Source organism: Vigna umbellata, chromosome 6 (assembly GCF_029865625.1).
Source record: "Vigna umbellata cultivar VRB3 chromosome 6, Vumbellata_1.0, whole genome shotgun sequence".
Classification (NCBI taxonomy): domain Eukaryota; kingdom Viridiplantae; phylum Streptophyta; class Magnoliopsida; order Fabales; family Fabaceae; genus Vigna; species Vigna umbellata.
In genome coordinates, this window is record NC_142170.1 from 27,803,721 (window position 1) to 27,814,751 (window position 11,031).

Sequence of the window (11,031 nt, forward strand, 5' to 3'; positions counted from 1 at the left end):
GTTAGATTAGGTTGTTCACCATGTTTGGTTGTGTCTGTAGACATACATGTTTAAATACGACAGTGTTCACGGATACTGGAAGCATCACGACGTCACTGTTAAGGACTCCAGTTCCCTTCTCTTCGGTGATAAGTCAGTCACTGTTTTTTGACACGGGTCTATTTTCACCCTTTTTCATGTGTTCCATTGTTTGTTTATGTGTATTGTAAGTATTCACTTTTTTTGTTAAATCTTTTGTTCGTCCTCAAGAACCCTGAGGAGATCCAATGAGGTGAGACTGAAGCCGATATTGTTGTTGAATCTACTGGAGTTTTCATCGATAAGGACAAGGCCGCCGCCCATTTAAAGGTTTCTATTTACAGCGCTATACCTTTACCACGAAGGTGATGTTAAAGGTTAGAGGACAAAAGCAGATGTAGTTCAAGAAGAGAGGATGGAGGTTGAGGAAGATGATGGTGAGAGGACAACAACAGATGAAGTGCGGGAGGAGAGGATAGAGGGACAACAACCTGATGTTGAGGCTGAGAGTAGAGAAGCAGATGAAGTTCAAGTTGAGGTTGAGAGGATAGAGGTTGAGGAAGCTGATGGTGAGAAGACAACAGCAGATGAAGTGCAGGAAGATAAGGGTGAGAGGACAGAGGTTGAGGAAGGTGATGCTGAGAGGACAGTAGCAAATGAAGTGCATGAAGAAATGATACAGGTTGAGGAAGCCGATGTTGAGGCTGAGAGGATAGAAGCATAGGATGGCGAGGGTCATAGGTTAGATGGTCAGGCTTACAAAATAGAAGTACAAGACTTGGAGGATATAGAAGTAGAAGTCTGTGATTGGAGTACATCACGTGATGATGATGATGGTGATGGTGATGGTGAGATGCTTAGTGAGGATGGGTTAATAGACATAAATGTGCAGTGTGATGTAAGTGACAGTTCTGGTAATTTGGAGGTTGAGGTTGAACCTGTTTTACTTGGGTCTGAGTCAGATATGGAAAAGATGATATTAATGATTCCATTTGGTTCAATGATGAATGACAATCTGAGGACTTAACGTCTCGTGATATTAGTGATGAGGACAGTGAGGATGAAGAAGGGTATGGGCATTTTTCTACGTTTACTATGCCCAAAAGAATGATTGATTTCAACTAGGAAGTGGGAACATATTTCGTGGATAAACAAGACATCCTTGATGCCATCAAAAGTTATGCAGTAGACAATGGGAAAAATTTGAAACTTGTTAAAAATGATAAAAAAAGAATTAGGGTTAAATGTTTGGGATCAAAAGGAGAATGTCCGTGGAGGGCATATTTTGGTTTCATGGATGCAGTAAAGTCATGGCAACTGAGGACTGTGGTTGACAGACATACATGCAGTAGGGAACACAAGTTGCGAGTATTCAATGCAAAATGACTTAGTAGAAAATTGGAAAAAACACTAAGAGAGAATCCTAATAAAAGGAGTTGATATTAGAGATAAAATTACTAGGAAATGGAATATAGCAATTTCTAAGAACATTGCTTACAGGGCCAAAGCCTATGCATCAGACGAAGTGGTTGGGTCCTTTAGTAAGCAGTATAATAGAATTTATGATTATGCTCATGAGTTATTAGGAAGAAATCCTGGCTCCACAATCAAGGTGAAAGTTGAATCATATGATGGGAAATCAATCTTCAAGAGGTTTTACGCATGCCTAAAGGCATGCAAAGATAGCTTTGTCTCATGCAGGCCAATCATTGGCCTTGATGGAGCCTTTTTGAAAGGCAGACATCGTGGTGAGCTATTAACTGCTGTGGCTCGTGATGCAAACGACCAAATGTTGCCACTGGCGTATGCAATCGTAGAAGTTGAGAACAAGGAGACTTGGACTTGGTTTATGGAGCTATTGATTGAAGACCTTGGTGGACCTGAGGTGTGTTCTTCACTTACAATCATATCAGATCAACAGAAGGTAACTTCCATTATAATTATTGATTTCTATCTTATACAAATTTATTCAAATCAATACCATCTCACCATTTTTATTCTTCATTCACAGGGTTTGTTACAAGCAGTACAAGATGTTGTTCCTAGAGTTGCACAAAGATTTTGTGTAAGGCATTTATATGCCAACTTCAGGAAGAAATTCCCTGGAAAGAACCTGAAAAAGCTTATGTGGAGGGCAACTATAGCAACCCACCCACAAAAATGGGAGAACGAGATGAGATGTATCAAAGATGTCAACCAATATGCTTTTCGACACTTGTTAGCTATTCCTCCAAGGTTTGATACTCTCGGTTTACATAACTTTTACTTAACTTTTATTTTCTTGTTACTCAACATATTTATTGTGTGACATACATCTTTATTGAAGGTTTTGGTCCAGATCAAGGTTCACAACCACAGATCAATGTGATACTTTAGTTAATAACATGTCAGAAGCCTTTAACAATGTGCTGGTAAATACGAGGACAAAACCAATTATTACAATGTTGGAGGAAATCAGACTATACATGATGAAGAGATGGGCCACTAATAGGTCAAGGGTAACGTCATTTAAGTCATCAATTTGTCCAAAAATACTGAGTAGACTACAAAATGAGGGATTACTAACAAAGAATTGGATTCCCAGGTATCCAAAATTTATGACATATGTATATCTTTGTTTATGTTATCCGAGATAGTAAAAAACTAATGTTACCTATTGATTGACAGCTGGTCTGCACAAAGACTATTTGAAGTCAGACATATGTCCCAAAGTGGGGAAAAGTTTCTGGTGGATGTAGATCAATATTCATGCTCTTGCAGGAAATAGAGCATCAGTGGCATACCTTGTGTACATGCACTGGCAACAATGAGGTTTCTCAACATAGATTCAGAGGACTACATACCTGTGTGCTTTAAAAAGTCTACATATGAAGAAATTTATTCCTCAATTATATATCCCATTAATGGAAACAACCTCTGGGAGGTAACCCAAAGTCCAGATGTCATGCCTCCATTAACAAGACAGATGCCTGGTCGTCCTAAGAAGAAAAGCAGGTTAGAGCAATGGGAGTTGAAGAAAAGTAGCACCAAAATGTCAAAAGGGGGATTACTGAAGAGATGTGGCATTTGTAGGGAAGTGGGCCATAATAGAAAAAACTGCTCCAAGAGAAACCAGGTGCAGGAAGAGGGACAACAACCTAGTTCCTTGCCTAAGGGTGAAGCAGATGGCAAGAACCACTTCTGAGTTGAAGATTGTTATCTGTTTTAGTAGTACCAAATGTAATAGGGCAAAGTTTGATGTTTATCATCTTACAGACATGTCTTCCAAACAATGCTTTAATGTTTCAGTATGTAATAAACTATTCAATCGTATTAATATACAAATGTTCAGTTTGAAGCCTATGCATTTTCTTTATTCTCCTGATATTAAACTTTATTATTTATCATCATTGTGCCCTTAGTTCAATTCCTCTTAAAGTTCTCTTTACTTAGGTCCCAAGAATACAATATTTTGTATGTTTTATTCACAACTGTTTTACAGGTTGTATGTTTTATTCAGAACTGTTTACTCACCCTTTATTGATAACTGTTTTACAATTTCTATGCACATGTTATGTTATATCACTAGTAAAAAATTGGGCTTTTACAGCGCACATTATGCCACGGTTCAACAGAAACCGCAGCATAATGGTGCGCGGTGGCAGTTTTGTAAATAAAACGAACATATATGCCGCGGTTCTCTGGACAACCGCGGCATATACTCCAGTCAACCATTGCCTTTGACGCCACGTATGAATAAAAAATTAAATAACAGAGTATATGCCGCGGTTCTCTGGACAACCGCTGCATATACCCCTGACAATTTATTGCAGGTGCTGACTGGGTCAGAGAATTTGAAAAGTTACAAGGGTATATGCCGCGGTTCTCTGGACAACCGCGGCATATACCCCCTGTAACTTCTCAACTTCTCTGCCAGTCAGAGAATTTCAGAAGTTACAGGGGGTATATGCCGCGGGTCTCTGAACAACCGCGGCATATACCCCCTGTAACTTCTGAAATTCCCCAGAAGGCAGTTGGGGAGACAGTTGTGTGCAGCACGTTACAGGGGTATATGCCGCGGTTCTACGAGCAACCGCGACATATTCTCTTATCTGAAATTAGTTTAATATATATTTGAAATATTTCGATGTATATGTCGCGGTTCAGCGGGCAACCGCGGCATATAGTTTGAAAATAATTTCAAAAATGCCATTTAGGATAATTTTTTAAATTAGTATATGCCGCGGTTGGGAGTTAAACCGCGGCATATACCCCTTATATACCGCGGTTAAGTAGTGAACCGCGGTAGATTCCCCAGTCAGAGTTAAAAAACAAAACGTTGGAACAATGTCGTCTTCTTCATCGCGCGCAGCGCTCTGTTTTCACGTTTTTCTTCTCCTCCGACAGCCATCATCTCAGGTACGCGTTTCTGCACCGTTTAAACTTGAAATTATTCGGTCCTTTCTCATTTGTGTCGCGTTCGAAACAGTTTTAGCCGATCAAAAGGGTTTGAAACTCGTCATTCCCTCTCCGCTGCGACTTTGCACCAAGCGTTTCCGCCGTTCCTCTTCCAGGTATTTATGCCCTTTTGCATTCTTAACGTGATTTCTTCATTAGTTTTTGGATAATGCTATAGTTTTGGTAATGTATGAAGTTTCTATAGTTTTGGTAATGTATGGTATAATTTTTGGTTTAATTTTGATAATGCATGAAATTGTTATAGTTTTGGTAATGTATGGTATGGTTTTTGCTATAGTTTTGGTAATGTGTGTTGTAGTTCTTGTATTATTTATAAACCTTAAAATATTATTCACTAAGTTTCAATGATATGTATGAAATTGCAAGTTTGATTTTTAGTAGCTTATCTTTTTATGTAATATTTAGGAATATGGATCGAAATTGGATTAATTTACCACGTATTAGTGCTGAGTACGAGAGAGGTGTATAGGAATTTATACAATTTGCGCAACGTAATGAGGGGAGAACTGATGATGAAGTGAAGTTTAGATGTCCTTGTGTGAACTGTTTGAATGGGAGAAAGTTGAACGCAACTCAAATTAGAGAACATCTTATATGTGATGGTTTTCTAAGATGCTATACAACATGGATCTGGCACGGCGAAGAAATGGATTTTCCCACTGACTCTCAAAGTGTAAATGTTACTGATTCCACCATGGAAGAAGATCGACCGGATGAAGACAAATTGGAGGACATGATCCGCGATGTTGGAGCAGAAAATTTTGCCAAAGTTCATGTGTATGAGACGATGTCGACTGATGCGGAAACACCTTTGTATGTCGGTTCAACTAAGTTCACACGTTTATCAGCGGTGTTAAGGCTCATGAATTTGAAGGCGAGCAATGGATGGACTGATAAGAGTTTTACAGAACTGTTGACGTTGTTGAATGAAATGTTGCCAGATGGAAATACACTGCCCACTCGTAATTATGATGCGAAGAAAATTCTTTGTCCAATGGGTATGGAGTATAAAAGGATACATGCTTGTCCTAATGACTGCATTTTGTATAGGAAAGAGTTTGAATTTTTGACAAAGTGTCCAAAATGTGGCTTATCACGATACAAGTCAAAAAACAATAGTGAAGATAATGGTCAGATAGAAAAAAATGGATCTGCTTTGAAAGTAGTTTGGTACCTTCCAATAGTGCCCAGACTTAAGCGTTTGTTTGCGAATCCCAAAGATGCTAAAAATCTTAGATGGCATGCAGATGAGAGAAAAATTGACGGGCTGCTTTGTTATCCAGCTGATTCAAAGCAATGGAAAAATATTGATCGACAATTCCCCGAATTTGGTAAAGAGTGTAGAAATCTTAGGCTTGGTTTAGCCACTGATGGAATGAACCCATTTGGTAATCTGAGTACCAATCACAGTTGTTGGCCAGTTATATTGATAATTTACAACTTATCTCCTGCATTGTGCATGAAGAGGAAGTACATGATGTTGTCTATGATGATATCTGGTCCAAAGCAGCCTGAAAATGACATAGATGTTTATCTAAGCCCACTAGTTGAAGACTTGAAGGTTTTGTGGGTTGATGGGGTTGAAATATTTGATGCATTCGCTTCAGAGACTTTTATGATGCGTGCAATGTTATTTTGCACCATTAATGACTTTCCTGCTTATGGTAATTTGTCAGGATACAGTGTCAAGGGTCATAAAGCGTGTCCTATATGTGAAGAAAACACTGCAGCTCATCAATTGAAACATGGAAGAAAGACGGTGTATCTGCGTCATCGGAGATTTCTAAGACGTAATCATCCATATCGAAGGTTAAAAAAAGCATTCAATGGAGATCAAGAGAGGGACGAAGCACCAAATCCACTTACTGGCCTTGAAGTTCTTGAAAAAGTTAATAAAATACATCATGTATTTGGGAAAACATCGAAGAAGTCATCTGTAACGACCCCTTGGAAGAAGAAATCAATATTCTTTGATCTTCCATATTGGTCAAAGTTAGATGTTCGACATTGCATAGATGTGATGCATGTAGAAAAGAATGTGTGTGATAGCTTGATTGGTACATTACTCAACATTCAGGGAAAGACAAAAGATGGAGTGAATGCTCGTTTGGATTTGGTTGACATGAATATCCGAGAAGAGTTGGCACCCAAGGAGATTGGTAAACGTACTTATTTGCCCCCTGCATGTTACACAATGTCTAGACAAGAGAAGATAAGTTTTTGTGTATGTTTAAAGAGTATCAAAGTACCACAAGGATACTCTTCAAATATGAAGAGTTTAGTGTCAATGCAGGACTTAAAGCTTGTTGGCATGAAGTCTCACGATTGTCACGTCTTAATGCAACAGTTGTTACCGGTGGCTATTCGTGGAATTTTGCCCAAAAATGTTAGGCACACCATAAACAGGTTGTGTTCATTTTTCTCGTCAATATGTAGTAAAGCCATCGATCCTACAAAGTTAGATGAACTTCAAGGCGAGATTGTTATCATCTTGTGTCAACTAGAGATGTTTTTCCCTCCATCTTTTTTTGACGTCATGGTACATTTACTTGTTCATTTGGTTAGAGAAATCAAGTTGTGCGGACCGGTATACTTAAGATGGATGTATCCTATTGAGCGTTATATGAAGATTTTGAAAGGGTACGTTAAAAATCCATATCGTCCTGAAGGTTCGATGATTGAAAGGTATATTGCTGAAGAAAGTATCGAGTTTTGTTCAGATTACATGACATCAACGAATCCAATAGGAGTTCCTCGCACAGCATGGTTGAATAAATTTTCTACAAGTAAAAGCATCCGAGGTGTCAATGTGGTGACAAAAGATCGCGAAGAATTGTTGCAAGCGCATCTTTATATATTGAACAACACAGATGAGGTGATCCCTTTTTTGGAAGCACACAAAGCCATTGTTAAGAATAAAAATCCAAGACAATCAGAGAAATGGCAATTGATGGAGCATAACAAAACATTTATGTCTTGGTTCAAATCTGAAATTGACAAAGAGCCACATTCTTCTGAAACTTTATTGTGGCTTGCAAATGGTTTGAAGTTTGATGTCGTGTGTTGTACAGGTTATGAAGTTAATAATTGCACATTCTATACGAAGACTTTGGATGATAAAAGCACAGTACAAAATAGTGGAGTCAGTTTAGAAGCTGAGTCACTTCAATTTTCCACATCAAAAGATCAATCTCCTGTACTTGGATCAATGAGATATTATGGTATAATAGAAGAGATATGGGAGGTTGATTACACCAAGTTTTCTGTTCCATTGTTCAAGTGTAAGTGGTTTGACAATAAGAGTGGTGTGAAAATAGATGACTCGGGTATGACACTGGTTGATTTTCGCAAGGTGGGTTATCGAGACGAACCGTTTATCATGGTACATCAAGCATCTCAAGTTTTTTATGTCAAAGATCCTGCGTCTGCCCATTGGTATGTTGCTCTTCAAGGCAAAAAACAAATTGAAGTTAACGAAGACAATCTGATTAATATTGATATTGCTGACAACCATTCATTTCAAACTACAACAAATTTGGATGACCAATCTGTAGTTGACGATGATGTACATGCAATTCGGTCAGATCATGATGAGGGAATATACATATGATGAATCCATATCTTTATGTATGAATTTTCAATTTCTGTACTATTACATGTTTTGTTAATTTATATGATATTACATAAGTCTTGAAAGAAAATTTAATGTTGTTATTTATTTTGACAGATATATGGCTGATCATCCACATTCTTCAGGGGATGAGACTCCCCCAACCAGATCCACTAGAGGACCCACTAGGATGAAACAACTATTAATCAGGAAAAATAGTGGTGAAAGAACTCCGGTGAATGTGAATGTCACCACGGGTGTGGCAACTGGCCCCCATGCAGATGACTTCCGATCATACCTTGGAGTAGTGGCACGTGATAGGATTAGCATTCTCATTCCATCTTTTGATCATGTGTCCGAGGGTGATCGGAACATTATTTGGCAAGATATATTGGTAAGTTAGTTAATAGCATTTGAATTAAAATTTGATTATATTGATAATTTTGTACTAATACAACTTTATTATGTTTTTTTCAGATGACATTTGACATTCCAAATGTCCCAACACTTAGAAATAAGTGTTTGTCAACTGTTGCAGAAAATTTCAGAAACTTTAAAAGCAAGTTGACATCAAGGTACATCTTTGGACACCTTAAACATAAAAGTCCATGTAGCTCATATAAGTCCATTGATGAGGAGACTTGGCGGCTTTTTAAAGAGAGTCGGATGTCAGAGGAATGGCAGGTTAGTGTAGTTCATATTATTCAATTCCTCATTAACAAATATATATCATATGAACTGATTAATTAATGTGTATGTGACAGGCAATTAGAAGCAAAGCACAAGGAACAAGTGCTAAGAACAAAAACCCCCACCTATTATCTCGTGGTGGGTATAGGAAGCTTGAGGAGAAAATCCTCAAGCAAAAGGCAGATGCTATACCACCATCTCAGAGTGGTAGCCCTCCTCAGCCTCCTTCTCCACCGTCTAGACATGAGAAATGGAAGTTGGCCCGTATGCGACCATCGGGCACCTACTCTTCCGACACTGCACGAGAGATTTCTGAAAAAATTGTAAGTTATCACTGTTCCTAAAATAATAAATATTGTCATTATACATACTACATTAAACTATTTAAAGAATAATGGTGTTTTGTAATGTTACAGGACGCCTTGGTTGAGCAGAGCTCCCAAGGCCAATTCACTCCAGAGGGTCGCCAGGATATTCTTGCTGCTGCAATTGGACGACCTGAGCACCCTGGACGTGTACGTGCTGCAGGTCCTGGAGTAGGAATTACAGATTATTTTGGGAGCTCTTCTCGTCAGCCTTCATATTCATACAGCGATACACAAAGGATGACAGAAGAGATCACAAAAAAGGTCCGACAAGACCTTATGCAGGAGATCAGGGCCGAGGTGAGGGCTGAATTCCAGATGCTATACCAGGAGCAGTTTCAGAGCATGCGCCCGGTGCAGTCTCCTTTAGAGGAACATGTTATCCCTCCCCCTCCCACAGGTAAACTTAATAAACATTAATGTGCAATTATTTCTATCTCTTGTATAATCTAACATTTACTCTGACAGGGAGAAGCGGCAAAGGAAGTTGTTCCGCATCAGCCATCCCAGAGGATGACATGGACGATGGTAGTCCATGTCTGCTATACATTTTAGAAGATACTGAGATGGTGCTGGTAGCTCGTGGAACAGAGTTTAGGTCAACGACTGTATGTCATGGTATGCAACTATTAGAGGATGAGGTGAAGGTCTCAGTGGATGAAATGATCATGCCAGATGCCTCGGTTCCACTGTCCACGGAAGAGATTTTCACTGTGGAACAAGCATATAAGTCGTTTATCACTTGGCCTAAATTTTTGGTTAAACCAGTTTCTGACCCCTCGGTATGAAATTCTTCTTTACACTTCTCAATTTTAAAGGTTTTTGATGTCAAAACTTATCTTATCTTTTCATGTAACAACAGACGCAGGCACAACAGAAGATTCCTCTATCTGAGGATGACCCTCTTTCTTCATTGCATCTACTTGCTGACATCCTTGATGATAAGCCTTTGGAGGTTGAGTATGATGCTAATGTATTTGGGCATGGCTCTGAGGTCCCAATATACCTTAATAGCCAAGATGTCCGTGAGCTTGCGTCGGGAACACAAGAGTTGAATATTTCAATTATTCAACTATGGACGATGTAAGTCTATGACCAATTATTTATATATAAAATTGATTTATATATCAAGTATCCTTATATCAAAGTTAATTTTTGATTTCAGGTATATGTCTAGGGTCACTAATAAGTTGGGGCGTTCTGATGATTATGGATTCATTGATCCCCAATCAATTCATCAATCAAATGATTTTGAGCATATCAACATGAGTCTGATAAGCAGTTTTCGAAGGGGCAAGAAAATATACTTTTTGCCTTATATATTCGGGTAAGTGAACTTTGTTAACATAATAATGTTCCATATGTGATTTTAATATTTAATAGTTACGTTATTATGAATTTCAGGCGCCATTGGCAACTTCTTGTTATGTCTATGCAAGACAACTATGCTTTGTGGTTCTGCTCATTGCACAGGCCTCCTCCCACACAACTCAAACAAGCAATTGATTGGTAAGAACCTCAATGTTTGGACTTTCTTTGTTATATAACTGAATGCTAAAACCTTTTTTTATATACAGTTCTATTCCAGCAAGTATGATGATGGACGGGAGATCAATTGTTAATAGTAGAAAGATTGCTTGGATTTCTCTCAAGGTTTGACATATGCTAAAGTCATACTTTGTTATAATTGTTTTATAACAAATGTTATTCACTAACTATTATCAACTGTGATGATATATTGTAGTGTAACAGACAAAATGGGTCATATGAGTGTGGATACTATGTAATGTATTGGATGACCCATATTGTTCGTTCTCACATCACAAGTCGCTGGGAAACGGTAATATTTAACTTTAACAAATTTTGATTTTTTAACAATTGTTGAATTCA

General features: G+C 38.3%; 1 protein-coding gene across 1 annotated transcript; it reads left to right on the plus strand.

Annotated features, from left to right (window-relative positions):
• The first annotated feature begins 871 nt into the window (after nt 1-871).
• LOC148197123 (uncharacterized) lies at nt 872-2,087 on the plus strand. The gene is made up of 3 exons (XM_088093609.1): nt 872-1,013; nt 1,494-1,936; nt 2,025-2,087. Exons 1-3 carry the CDS (start codon nt 872-874, stop codon nt 2,085-2,087), a joined length of 648 nt encoding a protein of 215 aa, XP_087949735.1.
• The last annotated feature ends 8,944 nt before the right edge of the window (nt 2,088-11,031 follow it).

Excerpts from the sequence above, each read along its gene's own strand:
- LOC148197123 (XM_088093609.1), top strand. The coding sequence starts at position 872 with ATGCTTAGTGAGGATGGGTTAATAGACATAAATGTGCAGTGTGATGTA. Across the intron at positions 1,014-1,493 it reads GATATTAATGATTCCATTTG|CAATTTCTAAGAACATTGCT; the intron begins GTTCAATGATGA and ends AATGGAATATAG. Across the intron at positions 1,937-2,024 it reads TTACAATCATATCAGATCAA|CACAGGGTTTGTTACAAGCA; the intron begins CAGAAGGTAACT and ends TTATTCTTCATT.